General features: G+C 44.1%; 1 protein-coding gene across 1 annotated transcript in view; it reads right to left on the bottom strand.

Moving 5' to 3' along the window:
- LOC146181608 (thimet oligopeptidase-like) overlaps positions 1 to 23,543 on the bottom strand; it is a 31,625-nt gene extending 8,082 nt beyond the window's left edge. The window contains exons 1-12 of the mRNA XM_084576615.1: positions 22,975 to 23,543; positions 20,074 to 20,213; positions 17,019 to 17,134; positions 15,972 to 16,141; positions 11,810 to 11,922; positions 10,499 to 10,553; positions 9,142 to 9,306; positions 7,426 to 7,587; positions 3,836 to 3,901; positions 2,235 to 2,339; positions 1,266 to 1,373; positions 582 to 655 (exon numbers count right to left, since the gene is read on the bottom strand). Coding sequence (XP_084432741.1) covers positions 582 to 655; positions 1,266 to 1,373; positions 2,235 to 2,339; positions 3,836 to 3,901; positions 7,426 to 7,587; positions 9,142 to 9,306; positions 10,499 to 10,553; positions 11,810 to 11,922; positions 15,972 to 16,141; positions 17,019 to 17,134; positions 20,074 to 20,213; positions 22,975 to 23,379 — 1,679 coding nt within the window. The 5' untranslated portion in view covers positions 23,380 to 23,543. The remainder of the gene's footprint in view (positions 1 to 581; positions 656 to 1,265; positions 1,374 to 2,234; positions 2,340 to 3,835; positions 3,902 to 7,425; positions 7,588 to 9,141; positions 9,307 to 10,498; positions 10,554 to 11,809; positions 11,923 to 15,971; positions 16,142 to 17,018; positions 17,135 to 20,073; positions 20,214 to 22,974) is intronic.
- Positions 23,544 to 24,415: the final 872 nt, after the last annotated feature.

The following is a 24,415-nucleotide window of genomic DNA, read 5'->3' as shown; positions in this document are numbered from 1 at the left end:
TGATTTATATTTTTGATTTCTGGACATGTCCACATCATATGTACCAGTAACCAGATCCACCTAATCCTGACACCGTCTGCATCTATCTGAGATCTAGGTACCACTGGCTAAGAGTAGCAGCTGTATTCGGAAAAGTACTCACTTGTAAGCGCCTCCAGATGCTTTCTTCGCTCTTATTTAATGTCCTATCTGCCGGTGAGTATTCTACTCCGTTTAGCCGACAGTGCTCAGTAAGGGACAAAAAAATATTGCCTAAGCTGACCCTGCCGGTTCCCTAATGCACTGTGTTGGCACATTGCAATAACGCTGTATTTACAGCAATCATAGTTTTGAAGAGTACAACCTCAAGGACAAATATCATTCATTTCAAAGACCCAAACAGGCATAGACAACATTCCACTGGGCTGTTATCTCCAGTAACAAGAAGTCAAGAGCTTCATTGAACATCAGCCAAGAAGATTACAAATGTCTTCAAGACTGTCAAAAGGTCTGCAGAGGTTGAAAGCTTCTGAGATTAGTGTACTCCCCAACTCCAGCCATGCCCACCGAAAAAAAGAAACGAACAAAATTGGGATACTCACGCAAACATGGCCAAGTCTGTACGGCTGCAGATGTGGTGCATGGTATGGCCAAACTCATGGAAGAATGTCTCCACCTGGTCATAATGAAAAGGAAGGAGAGCGTGGGAAACGCGGATGTTCGTCATGAATTTTTTTTCTTCTTTCATGTCTTCACAAACGTCAAGGTACGAATGTAAAGCACGATATTCCTACTCTGGTATGAACTAAGCGACATTATTCAGCGTTGAGATGGGCTTACTGTTCGCCCATTCACTCCAAGATTCACATGTTCATAACCCTTGGACGTGCCGACACCACACAGAAAACCTTCATAATATCCAATCCAAAACTTCTGTCTTTCTGCCAACACCACAAAAAAAACCCCTTAATGTCCAAAACTTCTGTCTTTCCGCCCTGCCCAAGCCCATCAAATATGAAAAACTCTAACACAGCTGGCTAGCTTCAGACCATTCAAAAGGCACTAGACTTACTGGGAATGAGAACCACCTCGTCGTGTTCGTCCCTTCTGTCTTTGTCCTGTCATCTAGCACTTTTTAGATTACTTCTTCTTACCACAGTAGATACAATGCACATTAAACCAACGTAACCCTTCCAGCTACACCCAGTTCATGCTACTTCCTCTAAACGCTCGTCCGATTGTGCAAAGAAAGACGTTCCGTTTTGCCTTGTGCGATAGCAACTCACATCGGTGTGCATGAGGAGTGAGGGCTTGTCTGCCGTGGGCTTGGGAAAGTTGCAGACGACGGCAACGGCGCCCACCTGCATCGAGCCGTCCCGCTTGCGACAGCCGGGCTGCAGAGAAAGGCCAGGGCATGGGTGTCAGTGCAGCCGATACACACACTCGCCTGCAGCATGCAGACGGCACATCATGGGTTATGCCGGCATCATTTACACGTGGTCTGGGCTCAAAACGATGCCCTCACATGTAGGCGCATTTATCTGGAGCAAAATATGACTCTCGCATCTCAAAGTGCCCTTTACCGGGTACAGCCAGGAGCTTTTATAAATGTCATTACTGCACAACGAAGCCCGATGCTTATGTGCTCTAGAAAGGTGTGTGGATGTCTATACTGAATGCTCCAGATTTATGCACCAGTGCTGAGGCATGGAATAAAACAATGAAATGCACAGGACAGTCACAAAGCAACTTAAATTGGCAGCCACAGGAAGCACTCAAGACCCCAATTGTGCACTGAGTCACGTGAGTACATTAAGACAGTAAATTTTGTGAATTTGTCAATCTAGGAACAGGCAATTAATGAACTAATCTCATGCATGTAAGGCTACTCGTGTTGGTGCCTACAAAGCCTGATCCTTTGCAAGAACCCAAAAAACTAAAGTGCCTCCTCGCGCCACTGTGTAAAGCTGTAACCTCTAATCTTACACACAATTTTTTTTTTTCCACTTTTGTGTTATGCTACCTCTCTTGCGATACCTCCAATGGGTGGCGTAAAGTTAACAAGACAAAAGAAACTAAATGCAATGCAATTACCAATTGCCCCGTTCATCATCCCAGGGACAAGGCAATGAGTACTGGAGCTTTACACAACGTTTTGCTTAGTGTCTAGCTGCAATTGGCTCCTTCTCTCAAGCAAGTGTTACTGAAATAAATCCAGGGCTAGATATGTACACGGTCCCCTCATTTTCACTCACCTGGAGGGGAATGTTGCAGAAGTGGCTGTACTTCCCCTCGCGAGGGTACAGGTCCATGATGAAGTACCCTAGCAACTCCTTGGTCTTGCTGTCATTCACCTTGAACTGGGAACGAAAAGCTTATGTTAGTCCTTCCCACTGTCCAGTGCAGGCACACACACAAAGTACCATCTCCCATCAACTTTTCAGACTCCGATAATTCACGCTTCATGGAAGTGCGTGCCACAACCAACACCTCAGACTCTGCAGATTCTAAAAGTTTGAAAGTTCAAAGGTCTGCTACCAAGAGACTCAGTGCGCCCATAGATTGACTTGGATGAACATGGAAATTTCTTTGGTTCATTGCTGCCAATCCAGGTGGCGAGGTGGCCGAGGGAGGTGGCCCATCCCTTTTAGGTGGCTTATAAAGAGCATGCTAGCTTTGGGCACGCGCCACGATGACAGTGACCCAGCAACAGCAGCAGTGTCTGCTGTGCTTCAGGTGACACTGCTACTGTGAGTTGGTAAGGGAGAGAAAGCGGGCAGTGTCACTGACGGCACTCAGCTCTGCCTGTGTGCCCCATTTCTTGGCCGGTCTGACCATCAATGCTCTAGAACCAAACTCGTACTGTGTACAGGATTGGTGCTTGTCGAAGGTACACAAGATGGTCTCTAAATACAAAGGCTGGAGATGACCCTTATTTTATTTTTTTAGTTTTTGCTATCAACCCTTCAAGACATCCTAATTTCACCATGCAAACATTTCACACAGCTGATGATTTGCAATGTATATAATCTATTCATTACAAAACGAAGTCAACTGCACACGCGTCATTACTAGTCATTAAAATCATAAAGATCGGCAAGCACATTATCCAGCTGTATTGACGATGTACTTGACCACTCACAAACGAGTCTGAATGTTGTGTAGAAACACTGTAAAACACAAGCACAACCTGGTCCACTTTGAAAGGGAACATACTGTCAGTGCTGACAGCATAACAGTATTTTATTTTGTGTCTAGCTTCAAGAATGAAATTTTCGATAATCCTTTAAGAGAGAAACTGCCACCTTCTACCACCAAGTCCTGCTTGAAGAGCAATCTGCCACTTTATGCCAGTTAACCGTTCACTTTTAAACCGTACATACTGTCACGTGGTGGTGACCATGCCGTTGACAACAAATGAAGAAACTTGACCTTCACAGGAATCTACTCTTTATTGGGCTGACTAGCACCCACAAAAGAACTAAGCAATCGGCGGCGGCGATAGCAACAATCCTGCTCAGCGGTCGTCGATCTACGAATGCTCGTCGCACGCGTCAATGCTTAATTTAAAAGTGGCAAGGAGACATCGAGATAAAGCCGTAGACAGTGACTAGCGTAATCTGGAACATTGCAGAAACACACGCGAGTGGCAGGAATCTTCTAGATTCCTCTCGAAGCATCTTGCGCAACAACGAAAATGATAAAGCGGCATCTCACGACAACAAGCATGAACAAAAACAAATTACAGAATCGATTCTCGCGCTAGAATCACTATGTTAAGGCCGCATTCCAGCAGCTGTCAAAAAATAACAAATAACGACTTGAATCATTCGTGGCAATATCAGAGCTCACTCACCAAGCGAGCCTCAGGGTGCCAGAGGGCAGGGTTCTCGATCTCCTCAAACTTCAGACCAAGGAGCAGCTGTATGAAAAGATACATCATCATCCTCAGCCTGACTATACCCACTGCAGGGCGAAGGCCTCTCCTATATTTCTCCAATTAACCCGACTATGTGCTAGCTGCATCCACTTGACCCCTGCGAACTTCTTAACCTCATCCACACACTTGACTTTCTGCTGCCCCCTGCTATGCTTTCCTTCCCTTGGAATCTAGTTTGTTACCCTAAGCGACCATCGGTTATCCTTACCTTGTGCTACATGTCCTGCCCATGCCCCCCATTAGAATGCCAGTGACTTGAGTTATTTCTCTGACCCCCTCTGCACGTTTCCTATCTCGTTATCCCTACCATTTTTCTTTCCATAGCCCTCTGCGTTGTCCTCAACATAAGTAGAACCCTCTTGGTCAGCTTCCATGTTTCAGCCCCATAGGTAAGTAAGGGTAAGATGCAACTGTTGTATAATTTCCTCTTGAGCGATACAGGTAAGCTGCTAGTCATAATCTGGGAGTGCTTGCCAAATGCACTCCATCCCAGTCTTATTCTCCTTGTTATTTCCCTTTCATGGTCCGGATCTGCGGTTACTACCTGTCCTAAATAGATATATTCGCCTACTACTTCCAGTGCTTCGCTACCTAACGTAAACTGGTGTTCCTTCCCTAGGCTATTGAACATTACTTTAGTCTTCTGCATACTGATTTTCAAGCCTAATTTTTTACTTTTCCTGTCTAGGTCATCAATCATTCTTTGCAATTCATCTCCCGAGTTACTTAGCAAGGCAATGTCATCAGCAATCGCAGATTACTGAGGTGTTCTCCATCTATCCTTATCCATAACTGCTCCCATTCCAAGTCTCTGAATACTTCTCCTAAGCAATCTGTGAATAGTACTGGAGAGATTGTGTCTCCTTGTCTAACACCTTTCTTTATAGGAATTTTGTTACTTTCTTTATGCAGAAATATGGTTGCTGTGCACCCTCTATATATATCTTCCAGCACTTTCACGTACGACTCGTCTGAACCCTGATTTCGCAATGCCTGTATGACCGCCGAGGTTTCTACAGAGTCAAATGCTTTTTCGTAATCAATGAATGCTATGTATAAGGGCTGGTTGTATTCTGAGCATTTTTCTATCACCTGGTTGATGGTATGGATATGATCGATAGTAGAGTATCCTTTCCGAAAACCTGCTTATCTTTTGCTTGGTTGCAGTCTATCGTTGCCCTGATTCTATTAGCGATTACTTTGGTAAATACCTTATACGTAACAGACAGTAAACTAATGAGTCTGTAATTTTTCAAGCCCTTAGCGTCCCCTTTCTTATGAATTAAGATAATGTTTGCGTTCTTCCATGGTTCCGGTATCGTCGATAACACCAGACATTGCGTATACAGGGTGGCCAGTATTTCCAGCACAATATCCCCCCCGTCCTTCAACAAATCTCTAGTTACCTGATCCCCTCCAGCTGCTTTCCCCCTTTTCATAGTTTCTAATGCTTTCTTAACTTCATCCTTCGTCACTGGCAGAACGTCTGACTGCATTTCCCTACCACCGATCTCATTATTGTTGTGACTTCGTTGGCTGCTGTAGAGATCAGTATAGAACTCCTCGGCTACTTTGACTATCTTATCCATATTCGTGATGACGTTGCCCGCCTTGTCCCTTATCGCATACATCTGATTTTTGCCTATGCCCAATTTCTTTTTCATCGCTTTAAGGCTTCCCCCGTTCTTTACAGCATGCTCAATTTTCTCCATGTTATACTTCCTTATATCGGCCACTTTGCGCTTATTGAGCAGCTTTGATATCTCTGCCAATTCTATCTGGTCTGTTGGATTGGAAACTTTCATACTTTGCGTTTCTTAACCAAATCTTTCGTCTCAGACAGCTTATCGGTATCCCCTCTAACTATCCTACCGTCAACTTCTACAGCGCACTCAGTAATATTTCTGAAATTATTGTTCACTGCTTCTAGGTTAATGTCATCATCCTCGGTTAGAGTTAAATATCTATTCAGTAGCGAGATTCTGAACTCTTCTGCCCTCCCCCTCACCGCAAATTCGTTGATGAACTTCTTTCTTACTAATCTGTTTCGTTCCCTTTTCAGATTTAGAATTATTCGAGAAGGCCCAACAAGCTGATATAGGCAATGCGGTCAAGGCAACACAAATAACACAAGGGTGCATAGCAAAAGAAATAGAAAGGCAAACACTGCACACTATTATAGAAACTTGTGTACACAAGTAAGAAATAAAAACGACAACAAGAAACAGAAAGCACAAGAACACCTTCACCCCCTGTAACAAAACTATGAACGCATTGACAGCAGCCAAACAAGGGAAACTTGTCCCGAAATTAGAGGCCACAAGGGTAACCGACAAACTACATTCGAACAGAGGTTTTCAAGCTGGGTTTCGTGGGCTGCTCGCGCAGCTGCCGAGAGCACTAATGGTGCACAAATGCGATGAAACATTTGTCTTGTGACCCTAGCTTTTTAGCATTGCCACATCTTGGAATTAAACATCAGCACATGACTGAGGGATGGGAATTTTACAGTTCTTGGTTAGTAAGTCCTTATGGTATGATCAGAGTTACCTTTTTATCACCCAGGCATGCATAGCTCGTTTGCAAAGGAATACCAAATAATTTTTATCTATTGCTGAAACCAGGAAAAAGCAAATTTCTATAAAAGCAAATAAAATGGGGGGGAAAAAAAAGAAGAAGAAGAAAAAAAAAAACCCGAAGGGTCCATTCACAGGTAAACACTGATCAATGGGGAGACGAGGCTCCTTGGCAACCCCAGAGTTAAAAAGAAAGCTTCCTTGTTCAACTCGCCAGTCACCTGATCCGATTATGGGAAAAGAATGCACAAATCAGACAAGGTCAACATAGAATAGCACAACTGGCTATGCATTGTTATGTGCAGTATTTGTTCGTCTTCCTTTGTTTGCTTAGAGTGTTGGTCACTTTGAGCTAAAATATAATCTCAATTATACAAATCTCACAGGGTCGCAAGAATAGTTTGCATCCTCCGGAATTTGTATCATTCACAGTAAACAAAAGCCAGCACTCAGGAGCAAGAGAAATGCTTTCACCAAAACTTGTTGGCAGCTGATGGGATTCATTTATAGCCACGAGACACTACTCACAAGTACGGTGTGAGTGCATATAGGATTCAAAACATCTGAAATTCTGCACTCATGTACAGTGTAGACAAAAGATTGCGGTGCTCGTAGAACAAAAAAAAATTAACATCTCTGCAGTGGGTCAAAGAAGTTCAGCGAAAAGCATCGAAGTTTGAGGGGACACGCGTGCCCCATTTTCTTGGAGGATACCAACTGGGCCGCTGTCGAGGCAACACTAAAACATATATTTCCTAAATAAAATGAAATATAGTATATTAGCTGCAAATCTGCATCCTGCAAACTTTCCTGCATGACCGTGCACAGTGGGAAAAGTCATGGAATTTTATGGATTCGTATGAGCCAGGTTTAATATTAGGTAACAGAGCACAACGGAATCCTAAGAAGAGAGGCTGTTGTTCCACCCACCTCGTAGATGCCGAAGAGTCCTTTCATGACCACGTCCAGGGGAAAGTAGGCCCGCAGCTTCTCCTGGTCTACGCTGTAGTGGCGCTCTTCCACCAGGTTCTTGTAGAAAGCCACGTCCCACACGTGCAGCTCCCCGTCAAAGGGGATGCCCTGCTTCTTGCACTGGGGGGAAAGGTGCCAAAGACATGGATGCAGTGCACAGGACAGTATGCAGCTCCTTTCCTTTTCTCTCTCCAAACTAGAACATAAAGACCAAGGTCAGCATGACCAGAATCATAACCGAATGGCTCGATGATAAGGAGTAAATGTTAAAGAAAGCAAAGCAAGCATGGTGAACCTATTTGCAAAGAAGCTATACTCCCGGACAAGTTTTTCTGGCTATGCAGACAAAGCTACAGAGCCAAAACGCATCAGCTCACTGAGCAGCAGAATATAGTCCCCTGATAGATTACGCAGAGTGTGCTCTGGAATATTATATAGTTACAGAAATGACTATGTTGTTATTACATCACAATTGTACTATAATATACGTCAGTACAACGTTAGTGTAGTGCATCTCAAAATCGATACACGACACCGTGCAAACGGGATGGCTGAGCCATCTGTCGAGAATTTTCTGAAGCGTATGTCGGCTGCTGCTGTGTCTACCCGTCTGTTTCCGTAATGCACTTGTTTCTGCAACGTACGTAGCGAGCGATATTCATTAACCGCGAATATACGCTCACTTAGATCTTAAGTACTGTAAAGAAAGACATTCCTGCGTCGTTGGAGCTCGGAAACCATTATTTCAAATAAATGCAGAACTCAAACCGAAACCGTACCTGAGGACAGATATGCCAGAACTACAAGGCGTAGTAACACTACGACGAAAGCTCCGCCCCCATAGCCAGAAAAACATGTCCGCGAGTATAATGACATCAATTTTTGTAACTCTATGCAGGGCTCAGCTTCAGAATGCGAAAAGGTTAAACGTCATAGAATGGTTGGTTGGTTTGTGGGGTTTAATGTCCCAAAGCAACTCAGGCTATGAGAGACGCCGTAGTGGAGGACTCCGGAAATTTCGACCACCTGGGGTTCTTTAACGTGCACTGACATCGCACAGCACACGGGCGCCTTGCTTTTCGCCCGTGTGTCATCTTCATTAACCACTAAATAGGGCTGAAACATAGAGGCTAACGAAAAGGGTTCTAAACACGTTGAGAACAACACATGGAAGTGTGTAATGGAAAATGGTCGGTGCAACGTTAAAAGATAAAAACCGTGCGAGTGGGTCAGAGAAATAACTCAAGTTACTGACACTGTAGTAGTCTAAATCAAGAAGACATGGGCATGTAATGCAAAGAGGGGATAACCAATGGTCGAAAAGAGTAACAAGTTGGATTCTAAGAAAAAGAAAGCCCAGCAGGGGGCAGCAGGAAGTCAGGTGGGCGGATGAGGTCAAGAAGTTCGTAGGGGTCAAGTGGATGCAGCTAGCACAGGACCGAGTTAAATGGAGCCATATAGGAAAGGCTTTTTCCCTGCAGTAGGTACAGTCTCGCTGAAGATGATGATTCAACAGTAGCTCAGAAAAAGCAGTATTACTGCCGGCAGACAAAATCTGAGTCTGCCTGCTATGAAGTAACAAAGAATCAGTACATCCCTCTCAGGTGGCTGTGCGAGGAAAGGAAGGGATATTTACCCGCAACCATTCCGAGGCACGCCTTTGTCCAGACCTACCTCCTCCTCTTTAAGCTCGAGCAGCACTTTCTTCTCCTTGACCCAGAGTGGCTGAAGCTTCTCTGCCAGCTCGGTGAGGAAGCTCCGCACATTGGCTGCCGAGCGCACCATCAGCATCTCGGTGACGTAGTCGGCATGGGTCGGGTAGTTCAGGATTTGAGCTTTCTGCACATGGGAAACGTGGAAGGAAGGAAGCACGTGACGGAAAAAAGGTAAGAATAGGAAAGGAAAGCTTGGATCTTGAGTTTCTATGATGTAAAGCCAAACTACCGGGCTAGTCTGTGTTGCATAATGTAAAGAATCAGCACAAAGTATGGATGAAAGTCATAAGGGAGGGCACACAAGAGGACGAATAGCGGTCATGACCGTCCTACGTGTCCTCCCTTTTGTCATTTGTCCGTATTTTGCACTGACTTCTTCACATTTCCTAAGGCTATCATAAAAATGGGACATCAAAAAAAAGAAAACAACATGTTCAAGGAGGCTTGTTTTTAAACACCTGCTCCTGATAATTTCAAATTAAAATCAGCTACTAGGTGACCACGCTTGGCTTCCTTCTTCACCTTCTGTATCACGTAACATTAAGACCCAGACCTCAAAACAAATAATTTTTATTAGGCGCGTTCAGATGAGTGAAGAGACGGCAGATGCACAATGAACCATCCGTATTTCGTTAACAAAATGCACACGGTGCAAACAAGCTAGTCACAAAGCAAACAGCCTCTGCTTACTTGATCACAGTCTGTCCTTGAAAAAGGCAGGCTGGAGACGGTGAAAATTCAACTGGTATTTTTAGGCTACAGTAAAACTGCTGCACCAGCGAAAAAAAAAAAAAGAAAAAGAAAGAGAGAGAGAGAGGAAAATACTATCCATTCTGTGACCTCGGCTATGATGATTTATGCAGTCAGCTCAGCACCAGTGTTGCAAGTACGGGAAAATGTTATTTACCATGCAATACCACAACACATGCCTTTCATCAAGCCTTTCATGAGTGAGGTCATTGCTTTCAGATGCTAGTTTAGTAACCCAGCACGATTGCAGAAGTTTCACTTATAGCAATGTTTGCAATGTTAGCACTATGTCACATAAAGCCTTCCCCTTAGGTGCATAGACTGATTTAAGCTTTACTTTACTGCACATGACTGTTCAGATATTGCTCTGCTCACTATTTTAAAAATTTGGTTTGTTGTATGTACCAACGAGAGAAGCATTAATGGGCACTAATAAGACTACAAACTCTAATCCCTCATCCAGGAAACCCTACAGTAGTTACCCCTTTATAACACTATAACATTCTTCTACACTCGCATATTGAGGGATGTCCAAGCAACTCTGTTTGCAAGACTCGGTCACATACCTTGTGCCTGAGTGAGATGGCCTTCTCAAGCAGCGGGATGTTTTCCTTGATGCACCTGGTGAAAAGAATGCGAGATATATGTGCAAGTCTGCTGTTTTCTTTGTTCTTTCGTGAAGTGCTCAATCAAGAGCACAAACAAAGCAAAAACGAAAAGGACATTGGACAGTCTTGTCACCTAAGGTAGGTCTAACCATGAGATGAATCGCTGGGAAGCTGCCGCGCATTCTACAAATGCTCTCAGACCAGGGTAGCCGCACTCGGGTATGGTCAGTTTTATCGCAGACAGATGCACCCCGCCTTTGCAAGCTTCTGTCTTGCGAACTTCCTAGCAGCTTTCCAGGCTGGAGAAACCTCCATAACTGGATGCTTTCCTTCACTTTTCTAGACTTCCTCTGCCAATTTTGGCCAGATCCTAATTTTCGTTAAGGGGGGGCAATTAATGACCTTCTCGTCCTCACCTGAGGATATGCAAAGAGCAATTTGCGAATGCAGGCAGGCCTCTTTACTCCTCGGCTCAACAAACTCAACTGCACACATGGAAACAAGCACTTGCAAGCACATGCAAGCACAGAACAAACAAACGGGTGAAAGAAATGAAGATGGCGTTTAATGTACAGCTCGAGGGGCTACAAATTATAACAAGCTGTAAAAGAAGCTCCCAAGAAGGCCAAGTATACAGAGCCATGGAAAAACAAAGGTGCTCCATTAGTGCCGGTGCTGGCTTGAAACAATGCTTTGGGCTGTAAGCACTTCTTCAAATTTGCAGTTATGCAAGTACATCACTATGCATTTGCGCGTACCAGTCTCTTGGCATTCTCTTCCAAATACTTTCCCACATAAGTTCGGTACAGTAAAGAAGAGAACCACAAAAGCCTTCCCATCTGCTGCCATAATGCAGAGTGCTTATAAAATTAAATGCACAATCCCCAATGCGGCATCCAACACAATTGTACGAAGTAGGTATGTACTCGACGTCAAAATGCTGCCTTTACACTCTACCTCACGTGAGCACATTCATACACAAGTTTTACCATCTTTGACTAAAACATAAAACCCTGTGTTTACATTTAGAGTTTCCATGACCATGACCATCACATACACCTGCACACAGTCAACGTCTTTTGTTCAAAATGTGCTGCCAACCCAATAACCCATCGTTCTTCTGGTGGGGCGGGGGGGCATCACAGATGTAGAGCAGCATAGCATGTCACTTTTTGGCAGAACCTTCTCCCATTTCCATTCATTCCTTGCACTATAGTATGAGCTGCTCTAACTTCCCAGATTCCAAACTATGCACGAATGCTCACTTGCCTGGATTCGCAGGCGTGGTTGACCTTCCTGCGGGTCTCTGGATCGGCAGCCATCTTCAAGATGGGTGACACGTGCGGGTGCTTCAGGGTCACCTTCCGCTTGCCAGACTCCCCCTGTGAACGGTCACAGGGCCGCTGGACATCAGCAATGAAAGCGGACAGTGCACAAGACAGAGTAATGCAGTCCCGAAGCCTCCTGTCAAGCCTTAAATAGCCCAACACACAAACCAAATGCTTGCAACATTGTGCTTTTTTTTTTTTCGTCGTGCACAGATTGCAATAAAGTGCTACCAAACTTTTGGTAAGAAAAGGAAGATATGAAAAGCTTCACAATTTTACCGTATCTTGCGGTGTGCTATATATAGAAGTGTTTTTTTAATTTAATAAAAATTGTGCAAATGCATCTTACACGACGTGTCTTATGTGCTTTCTATTTTGTTTTCCCAGTTTCCACAGCATTCTTAAGTGAACCTTACCGTAAAATGGCAGTGGTAATAACTTCATCGAATACGAAACCTTAGGCAGTCTCACACGCACCAATCATCAGTACTAATATGAAATGCCAAAGATGGCAACACCGGCGTTCCTCGCCCGCTCACACTGCCAAGACAAGCCAAGACAAGCGGATTGATTTTTCCGGTCGAAATGTAACCCTGTCTGATGGCTACTGCATATGTGTATTCCGTTTCTCGCATGAACTGCAACCGACGCTCGAGAAGGACTCCTGAGCCTAGCAACGGTCAGAACAGCCACCAGAAATCGGCGAACTTTTTGATAGCACATCGGAAGATGAAGCCTTTGAAGCCTTTGAAGCACGAGTGTTACTTCTTCTTTTCTAGCCCTTTAAGCAGCATAAGGAGTGTTCTAACAGGCACTGAGCATTTTGTGATGGTCACGCAAGCATGGTATCAACGTATGTAGTCTTTGTCAAAAGTATATGGCCCAAGATGTTCGCTTCTAAGTACTGTAACGCGGCTGCTGGCAGCAATACTGGAATATGAATGTAAGCTAGAAGAGAATGAGGGCGAGTTTTGTGATCTATGAGACTTCGAATGCTAGAGTTCCATTATGAGCCTCATTACTGGGCTAGAACAAAAATCCTTGGGCCGTATACTTTTGACAAAGACTGTACATATGTGTGTGACTGTATATATATATATATATATATATATATATATATATATATATATATAAATTGATATGTATATATCAAGTCCGATTGCCCCAAGTGGGCAAACTGAGGTGCACCTCAAACAAAGGTGCGTCTCATATACTGACATTTTGATGAAAGCCCATTAACATGATTTTTGTTATACTTATTTGCCCTGTAACACCCACTCCCTCATGTAATGTCTCATCAGAGACCTTTGAGGAATAAATAAATAAATAAAAATGTATAAAAAAAAATGAGGAGTGCACATTATACATTGGAAAATATTGCACATACAAAATGAAGTGCAGTCTCCAGATCAAGCAAGCCCACCACAATGCATGCCTCCGATTGGATGCCTCTGTCCAGGTTCCTCGATATCTACATCACTCTACCTCTATCAATTGACCTTAAATTGCCCCCCCCAATAGTGACAAATGTTGGTTGATTGGTTTGTGGGGTTTAGCGTCCCAAAGCGACTAAGGCTATGAGAGACGCCGTAGTGGAGGACTCCGGAGTTGAAAACACTTCTTGTTTAAGGTGTTAGTGAAAAACTAAACTGTACACTATGAATTGAATCTGAAGAAATCTGACAAGTGGCCCCCACCGGCAAACTTTCGTAGAGCGTTATCTATGCAGTACCGGTGAGTCGACATCGACATGGCCGAATATAAAGGATATAGTTAGTATGCCTTTGTGCACAGAGAACAATGAAGCGACTGGCACCGTGCTTGCTAAAGCGTACTTCGTCACACAATGAACGACAATTCTTATTGTTTTTAATTGTGTATCTTATTAGCCAGATGAGAAACCTGCACTTCACAAATGCTATACGCATTTCTGCATCTCAAGTGTTTATGTTTTGCAAGGATGCCATTTTTAACTCTTTCCCTACCGAAGGCAAAATCGCCGTTTTCTGTAGGTTTCAGTAGATTTATTTTTCTATAAAAACTATTATGTCTAAAATTTTAAATAATACATGAAAAGAAAGTTAGATAGATTTGCTTTTTTCGGCATACAGCTTTGAATATGAAGTTTGAAGATTTAAAAAAAGAAATTGGACAAAACATGACGAAATGCACTTGTACAAATGAAACAACAAAAATTTAAAAATTTTTTCGAGATATACAAAATGCAGAGCATTACATTGGCCACTCCCTGTGAAAAATAAAAGTGCAGTATTGAACAGTGTTCTTGATGCATATTGAGCAATCAACAAGGGCCGCTGCATAATGCCATGCCTAAACGGCTTCCCGGTTCTCTTCTTGGGCAGAACACCACTCCCTGTTTTGCGGGAGGCAATATATATTGTGCCCAAATGATGTTGACGCCCAGGGAATGAGCTAAATGACACCAACAAAACAAACAAAATATCCAGAGTGGTCCCAGACGCATGTAAAACAGGCTGACAAAGTGTGGCCGGCGATGTTCCAGGCTGGTTTCCATCGTCATCGGGGTCGGAACTGAATTCTGATGATAAAGCAGCATCTTCAGAGTCACCGCTGCTTGAGTCATCGATAAAATCGGTCATACACAGTGCGGAATCGTGAGATTTGCGACGTTTTGAAGTGCGCGTCGGCGATGTGGATGCCGCGTCATCGATGTAGATGCAGCCATTCTCGCATGCAACTCAGACGCTGCCACTATACTGCCGCGTGTTTGGAGCGCGTTAAAAATAGCCACCTTGCGGGAAAAAATGTTAACAGCAATAAAATCTAAGCTTCAGTTACTCGACTACACGTTAGATGGTGCAGCCTGTCTGTGAGCGACGCAGAAAGGTTCAAAATTTGCCCTTGAAGTCATCGTTAGCAGGCCGGAGTGCGGCCGCTGGTGTTCCGAGCTGGTTTCCTTCGCAAGCAGGGCCGGAACTGAATTCTGACGATAATTGGCAGCATCTTCAGAGTCGCTTCTGCTTGGGTCATCGATAAAATCGATAGTAGATAGTGCGTAGTCATCAGATTTGCGACGTTTCGAAGCGTGCGTCGTCGACGCGGATGCCGCCATTCTCGCACGCGACTGAGACGCTGCCGCGTGTTTGAAGCACGGTCAAAAATAGCCGCTTCACGAGAAAAATGTAAATAGTATCAAAATCGAAACTTCAGTTATCCGACTAATACACTAGATATTATAGCGTGTCCGTGAGCGACGTGGAAGGGTTCAAAATCGGCGTGCGAAGTCATTGTTAGCAGGCTAACGATGCTCAATGGACGCAGTAGGGAAAGAGCTAATGAGTGATAACAGGTGACAACTTTTTGCAGAAATTGCACCTGTCCTGTATGAGAATACAGTGGTAAGGGCAGTTTTCACCATTTAAGCTCTACCTTAACAGGGTGAGGGCTAGTGGGTATAAGGCAACAAGAAGACGAGGGACACTCTAGCCCTGGTTAGAGCCAACGTTTGGATCAAGTAATGCACAAGGGCACTTCGTGCAGTAGCCACATTGCGACAAAATTTCCTCTATGATCGGGTTAATTAGTATAGCAAATAAGGAACTTTATGGATAAGCTTGCATGGGGCACTATTAGCTGTCCGCAGAGCGCAATCGCCCATCCACGTTTGGATGAGGGGCATAAAGGCACAGAAATACGACAAAGTAGGCACTTGAGCTCTCTCAGCTTGTAACGTCTGATCTGGCTCCTAAAGAATCGACAAATCAGTACATGTGGCACAAGTTATAATTGGTGGGATTGACAAACGGACAGCAGCACAGCGTCAGGTAGCCTCCCTTCCTGTAGTCCTGTTCAGCTGTGATAAGACTGCTCCTCTTACTACTCATCATAAAGATATGCGAGGTACCACGTTTTGAAGACAACCAGCAGTATCGATACCACTGCACAAGTGTGCTCAGTGCTCAAGTGACGCTGCAGCACCAGCAGCAGACTCTCTTTTTTCCTTGCAGAAACCATGCCCATTATTACTTCAATATCTTCGCTCAAAAGCGGCATAAATATACAGGGGGGCCAAAACGAGTAATGACCGCTGTGTCTTGACAGGAAGAATAACTGCAACACACCATCTCCAAGTTCTTGATGAAGTCCTCGGGCGTGCCTCGCAACTCCTCCTCGGTGAACTCGAGCACTGTGTTTTCCTCGTTGCAGTGCTTGCTGTACAAGACGCCAAGCTCGTTGATCTCATTCTTCAGCTTCTTCACTTCCTTCTGCACCTCGGCATCCAGGTGGAGACCTGCACAGTAAGTGTGGGCAGTGATTTGCGGTATATTCAGAGAGCAAAACCCACACCAAATGCCAAAGTGAAAACTGAGGATAAGTATGCCCGTAATTCACACCCAGGCCATCCTACATGCGGCCAACACAGTGTCATACCCAGAAACTCTTCCGTTGGCATTCCAATAAATTAATTTTGATCTACTGAGAAGCCATTTTTTTATAGCAATATTGCTGTGTAATCAGCACAGAATAAATTTAAAAAAAAAAAGGAAGATTCTTATGACTGAGCTAACTTAGCTTAAACTAAGGAGCACCTAGCCCTATGTCTTGTTTAAATTTCAACATAGGTTCAGTGGTCAGCACACTGCATAGAACAAATGCTCCATTACACCAATCTCTAAAGGCATGGTTTTGGTGCTGCAGTAGCCAGGTGAAATGCCTCACAAGAGTGAACAAAAGGTGCTCAAGTTGGAGCATGAATGTATTAAAATATGGAAACACTTTTGGGCTCAGAATTATGCTGAGACCTATGGTAACCAGTATGGCACAAGCCAGCACAGGCAGCACACTTCATCAGTTAAAAAAAACAAAAGGGGGTAGACAGAATATGATGCATTATACATGGAAAAAGTGCACGAACCGTTCCCCCCCCCCCCTCCCCCAGAACCAATTTAACCATTCCTCACTTTCCTCACTGTGCTCAGCTCTTTGGATGGCATATCCCAAACCACATTTGTCAATTTGCCTCAGTGGATACCAGCGAATAAAACTTTAAAATTTCCCCGACTGCTGGACACCCTGAGATTATGCATGCTGCTGGCAGCACCACCCATAATTGTTTGCACATCGAATGAAAACTGTTTGTGGAGAAAGCCACAGTCTTGCAAACTCACCGTCCCTCTTCCGGAGCTTGATGAGCCTCTCGAGAAAGCGCTTCATCTCGGGCGACAGAGAGCTGGTGTCTTTCTTCTCCAGCACTAGCAGCTTCTCAAAGATGTCAGGACGCATGCTGAATGCAGGGACAAACAGGAAAAGAGCACAAAAGAAATATCAGCAATGCGACTCATACATGATCATATTCGTAAGACATTACCAAACTGTCATGGTTAAAATTGGTAAAATGTTGTTTGTTTACTCGTTACTGAATACGTCTTGCCGTAATAGCCATCAGTGTTAGGAAAACACACTAAATAAAATTACGGGGGAACACTTAAGCTCGGCCCTAAAGAGTATGATGTGATAGCATAAGCTACCAGGCCACATATAACATCCTGCTTTAACCAAGCCATATGAACCCGTATGAACGCGGCTGTGTGGCCCAGGGGTAACATACCTAAATGCAAGGGTCCTGGCAGGCTATCTCTGATGACACTCTCCCATGTGAAGGGAGTCGCCCAAGTTGGTAGCTCCTTGCAAGCTATTGCAAGGCAGCCCCACGGTCATATCAGTGGTAACTCCATGCTCATGATCTTTCGTTCACAAAGTCAACGACAGTGGATGTCCGCCAACACCAGATTTTCAACTAACTGCGCCTTTAACGCTGTCAATTTAATGTTACTCTCTGTAATCCAACCACATTACCGTTGTATATACAATTATGTCTCCTGGTGAAAAAATAGTTCATTTTATGGTGCAACTATGGTGCAGATCGTAACTTACATATATGCACTCTGCTACTAGCTTAAAACCCTAATACTTTCATTTGTGTCCCTATAGTCTCCCACACGTAGAAATATATTCCGTCTTTGTCTATTTCATAAGATTTACTATAATAACCCCATCCTTAAGAGAAAATTCATTACGCCTCCTTGCTACATGTCTGCTCGGATCGATCACCGTCATAAGGTTGGTATTCCTTCGTGCCAAACAAATCACTTCTACAACTCATTCATCCCCAGCACATCGGCACAATGGAATCGCCTTCCCCCGTCGGTTGTTGAAGTGAGTGACCATTCTGCGTTTAAATCTGCTTTAGCTAATCTGATGTTAACATAGAACATTGAGTTCTCCCACACTGCCATTTGTTTATTGTTTTTAGTTCATCTGCTGTTTTTATAAACTTTTTTTCTCTTTTTCCCCCCGAATTGTGCTGCTGATTACGTGTATGATGGTATATTTCAGCAACTTTGTTTCCTGCCTGCTAGTAAAATTGTTTGTTTTGCTCACGTGGTATATTTTGTGTGCTTATACAATTCGCTCATACGTCTATGTCAATAGCTAATAATTTGTATTCTTATTTTGCTGTAACTTGCTTATGTGTTTCAACCATACTACTGTTCAAATTTGTTTTAATACTGATTGCTGTTCTTTCCCTTTTTTTTTCTTTTATTGTACCCCACTCCCCTCTGTAATGCCCTCGGGCCCTGAGGGTACTGAAATAAATATAAATAAATAAATAAATAAACTAGTACTTTCTGCACATGCTCTTCCCGTAGAAATACCCGCTGCAATGACAGCACCTTTAAACTTGTACAGAAGACAGCAAAGAAGACAGCTTCCCAGATAGGAAGCATGGCCCTGGTTTGCAGAGTTCGTAAAGGATGAACTACTTCCATTTCAAGTCACCACAAACATTTCGTTGACGCTGATTACCTACGCTCCAAAAGTGAACACAATGCGTATCGGCCACGGTCAGTGGCAACATTATTCTACTCCAGTTGTCCATCCTTTACACGTCTCTTTAAATACTTCGCTTCCTAGCCAACTTTCGGGAAAATGAATTTCGAGGGATTCTTCAGCTCTGCTTCAAAGGGTATGACGTGACAGCGTTAATGGCCCCTGTTTGTGGCTCTCCTTGCAGATTGTAACTTACATATATGCACTCTGCTACTAGCTTAAAACCCTAATCCTTTCATTTGTGTCCCTATAGTCTCCCACAATTCTCTAGCATATAGCCGTAAGCTACCACGTTACATGCAGGACCAATTGACATAGATATATAAAGCCCCGCTTTAACCCAGCCAGATGAACGGGCCAGTGTGACCTAGGAGTACAATGTCTGACTCAAGATCCAAAGCCCCTGGTGGGTTTGATTCCCACCTGGTAGGAGCTACCTAAGCTGGCAAAACCTGCATGTTATGCGATGACACACAACCCAACCGACTAATCAGTACTGGCCATGCCACCTGCCACCTGCCAGAATTATGCTTGCCACTTATCGTTCATGCCAAAAATGGTGGATGTTTTGGAGAGCAAGGCTCTTAACACTATCACATTACAATGTTCAGCGGCATCTGTTATGTACCATTCAACGTGCACAAAACAGGAATTTCATCATCATCACCAGCCAAACTATACCCACTGCAGGGCGAAGGCCCATCACATAGCAATCCAATTAACCCAGTCTTCTGCGCTAGCTGCATTTAATTGACCCCAAGCAGAGATTTAAAGAAATATAGGTAATAAAAGAAGGGATAAGGCATAGAAACAATCTCACACATTTAGTGGACGGTTCAAACGAAACACAATTAATGAATGGTTCAAATGAAATTCCAGCTCATTGCACCCACAGTTCTACAGGCCTTGACGCTGCAACACGAGCTCCTCTTTACAATGAACAAAATTCCTACTGAAGCAGAACACATGACTACTTTGGTTAGAGTGGGTGTCCTGCAGTGGTCCCATGACTATCAAAAACGGACATTCCAAAAAGTAACCTTGCAAGCTATTCCCTTCAAACAGTGTTCCTAAAACCAATATTCGTTCAAGTTAGCTAAGTGAAATTGGTATAGTACATATAAGCATAAACAATGTTTCCAAACTTAGTGATGCAGTAAAAACAGCTGAACAGCCGTTCTCGGTAATATTACTGAGAACAGCTTAAAACTCAGCAGATTCCTCCTCCTGTTGATCTATTAACTTCTTTACACTCAAACCAATAAAAGAGTCAGGACCTTGAACAGGGTGGCAGCAACAAACGACTGGTGATTAATTATTCAGTCCACTTACTCGATTTCAACTTCAAACTCATTCAGCTTGTTTGAGAGTTCAGCACTGGCATCCCGAAGCTCCTTCTTGGTCGAAACATACATTGGCAGGTCCAGGTAGAGCCGCTCGTTGGCAAAGAGACGGTGGGCTTCCGCTATTTCCTGCACGGTGAAAACATGTCACACACAAATGGCATTCTCCGTTTCATTTTTGCATTTAACGAACAGAAAGCCACTACGAAAAACAAAGGCAGTGTTCATGCCGAAAGGAAAGGCTTGATGCCATTTTCAGCAGAATCCTTTCACTCAATTCACATCACTTTCAGCCAGCAGCATCACATGGTGGAAAAAAAACAAGAAAACTTCGTAAATCACAGTAGTAACATTTCAATCTAGTACAATTTCCTGCCAACCAGAAACAGCTCGGAGAGCTTCACTGCGTTGATTAAATAGTTTAGCAATCAGGCATACCAAGCCATGGCAGGTGCAGCGAATAATTCCTCATGTGGCAGGTGTCATAGCTATAGTCTTGGTTTGGGCTTGTTAGTGAGAATGCATGATAATAGGAGGCAGTACGAATAGACAAGGACGGATATAAGTTCAGCGCCAGTACTGTTGTCTTATGTTCACTCTTGTCTATTCATGCTGCCTCTTATTATTACGCATCATAGCTATGTTAGCAAGATGCTTAGATCACCAATGTGAGCTCAGTTTCCACAGTTTTTTTCATAAATCTATACCAGGTCAGATATACAGTAAAACCTATAAGCATACTATTAATATTTACCAAAGTCATACTGTGTTCTAATGCATTTCTCATAATCAAACCTTCCCACTGCACTTACTTTCACAGTGCACTGAGAGACAACCTGGATGTTGTAGGATAACGAATCAGAAACTCTGAAACGCAGACTAACGATGCAAATGGCTTGACTGTCCTAATGGCATGAATCAGTTGTTACGGCACTCAACTGCTGAGCCAGTGAACTCAGGTTCAGAGGAGGTGAAACAGAAGGTGGTCTAGTCTCATGCAATGTCAGCACACATTAAGGAACTCCAGGTGGTCAAAATTATTCACAGCCCTCCACTACAACGTACCTCATAGCCTGAGTTGCTCTGTGACATTAATTAAACCCCATAAGCCAAATCAAATGGCTTGACCAGCACTATCTGCTCTACTGGAATTATTAATCTTTAAGCAATAAAATAGAAAATTTCAACCAAAGGCACTTCAAGTTAACACTACTTCATTCCTGCAATAAGGAGATTTGCATTCATTTTTTTTAGAGCACACCAAGAGAATGATACCTGCTGCTTTCTTGAATGTTGTCATGAACATGAAACATTAAACAGTATAAAGACAGAGATAGCTACAGGCATAATGGCCATTATACGATCTGAATCTGCCAAGATTAGTCCTTTTGCCAACACATTGTTATTAAACACTGCATTTTAAATGGGGAAGCTTAGCTCCAGACTTCAACTTGTGCTGTCTAATCTTTGCGGCACCAAAGAGCTACATTCCGTGTGCTATAAAACACTATCCAAAAAAACAGCGCAAACAAACGGGGACGAAAGGAAGAAACCACAGGAACAAGCGCTTTTGTCCCCGTTTGTTCACGCTGTTTTTTTCGATAATGTATCTCCAACTCACCCGCTTAACTATCCTATAAAACACCCAGATCAAGGTGAAAACAATGAAACAAACTCAGTGTTTAACATGGATACTACACTGCAAGTGAAGTATTCAAGAAATCAGAACAAAACATGACAGGATGATCCTTATGTAAGAAAGCTGCAGCTGCATTTACTCTCTACAATTACTCCGATGTCTTCACTCTTTTTAAAGCTTTTAGTCTAACCTGATGCTTTCACACAGGGACCAAAACCTTTTAGGAGGGTGGAGCTGGTTGGCTACCAGCCCCCTAGCCTGCTTTGGTTTGGTTCGTTGATAGGGTTTAATGTTCCTAAGCAACTCAGGCTATGAAGGCCGAGCGGCGTGGTCGAAAGTTGGTATTTCTGGAGGCAAGATTGCTTTGATTTTTGTCTTTGCTTTACTGTTACACAGCTGCTGCATGGGACCCTTGCAGATATAGACTGTGTGAAGGGTGAAGATACGTGGACTGTTCATTGGCCAAGGTTTGTCACTGCCAACATTTCGATTCTGGCCACCTTTGGTAGATAGCGAGAATGCAGGCGAAAATGCCACAGCAGTGTTGTCCTGAGAAATCTTTTCTAGCCATTATCTTGGTGATAAAGTCCCTCAGCTTGGATGCCTGTCTGAGCTCTATAAGAAAGGCGAGCGCCATTGCAGCCAGAAACAAAAAAGATAACTGCGCTGCCTCAAGAGTGTACAAGAACTGCAGACCAAGAACTGAAACGTTTCCCACACTGCTTTGTGCGCGCCGTTCGAAAGCCCTCGTAAAAAGCTTTGTTGCAAAAAGGCGCCGATAAGGCGAGCTAGGTCCAATGTTTCAGTACAAATACGTGTGCTCTGCTTAATGAAGCAAGCACGAAAGTTTTCGTACCTTATGGTGTGTACGGTTTGTTCCGCGCAATGAACGAAATGTCTGAACGTTCAGAGGAATCCCCCAAAACGGAGTAGAATTTTCCTTTGCTATGTAGCCGTACGGCTGCGCGGATAGACGTCCATGCGTTACTACTGAGCGCTATTCGGAACGCTACGACATCACATAAAACATCTGCACCAAATTTTGCGAGTGGCCTGAAGTGTTCCGTATGTCGTCGAAACAGAGCACCGGACCATCTGGTGTTCCATATGATCAACGAAAAACCTCAAGTGAGCAAAGAACAACATAAAGATAGCATGAACCAACGCCATGCTGACTTTCAACAACTGAAGTCGACGCTGTATTGTGTGCACCTCCTCTTCGTCATCATTTTGCACTGATCCACCACTCACCGCGAGCACAGAGTCGAAGGTGATATCGTCACCCTGCAGAGCTCCGATCCTGTCGAAGATTCTTTGACCCTCGTTCATGATTTTCGTGGCCCTGTCGCGCAGTTCGTCGGGCGTCACGTTGAAGTCCCATTCCCTGAGCAAACCTGGAACGGTGCCTTTCTCGGTGTCCATGCTGAACGGCATCTCTCGACTTTCGGGCACACCGACGGCGAACGACGACCGGCAGAACTGTCTCGCGGACGGTTGAGCTAATCTAGCTAACGGCACTCCGGTTTTAATAGATGTACTACCGGCAGCAGCTATGGTACAATGCTCTACAATAGCTGTGGCAACGATGCTCGTCGGCGACGATTTGCCGCGGCTAGCTAGTCGTGCGGCAGTGAGTCGGGCAATAGCAATGCACATAAATGGACTTGCTCCGGTTTACTCCTGCAAGGTACAAAACCTTTTATCGAAGCTCACAGCGGGAAGTCAGCAAATAGCGGATGTGAAATAAGCGCGGCAGGCGTGAGGCGGCACAAATGCCGGTCGACGACATCAACATGCCACAAAGCTCGCTGTGCCGTGCGCAAAATGCGTTCGGATAGCGAGTTTCGCTTTCGGTATCCGTATATCCGTGGTCATCATGGCGGTTTTGAATAATGAAAGAGTTAGTTTTCAAATTATAAAAAAACGGTAAAACAATGTCAGTAGCAACAATAAAAATATTCCCGAACATTAATCTTCTTGCTGCATGGTTCCAGTTGACTAAAAGTTAAGCGCGCCAAATTTAAACCTTGTCCGCGAGTGTCGATTGTTGGGCTTGAATATTTTGGAACATATCATATTACTGAATCATTTGTGTCCTAACATACCTTCCTTTCGCAGACTTCATGTCTGACGGCCTCCCTGGTAACGAAGAGGTTAATTCCCTAGCCCGAGGTCTTACATTCCGGGCTAGTGAAACGGAGCCCTCTCTACAGGCCGGGGAGCGCCTTCTCTCTTTCCGTGATATTATCTTGTACTACCGGGACAAACGAAGGGAATATACACCCCCAGCCCCCTCTCTCACCATAGCGCAGGCCGTGCACTGGCGAAGCTTGCAGACTCGGACGGCTCCATACCCTACACTTCTACATGCCCGATACCCAGACCAGTTTTTCTCATCATGCATGCAGACTCTGCGGCAAACGAGGACACTTCATACACATCCTTCTTACATGCCCCACCTTTCCTCATCCCCCATCACCGAACGTCGCAGAGTCCTACTGGCAGTCTCTCATGAAGAACACTTCAAGTCAAGAACAACGGAAGATTATCTCCAGTGCTATGAAGAGGATTGCTCTTGAAGGACTTCTTTTGCTTTATAAGGGTGTCTCCCACATAGTAAGGGAGCACCCAAGTGCCATGCAGGAGGCTTCGCCCCCACTGTTTGTTCAATGGCAATAAAATGTTTCTACCA

Source organism: Amblyomma maculatum, chromosome 8, assembly GCF_055883805.1.
Source record: "Amblyomma maculatum isolate TAMU_Amacu chromosome 8, ASM5588380v1, whole genome shotgun sequence".
Lineage (NCBI taxonomy): Eukaryota > Metazoa > Arthropoda > Arachnida > Ixodida > Ixodidae > Amblyomma > Amblyomma maculatum.
This window is presented reverse-complemented; position numbering and strand designations above follow the sequence as displayed.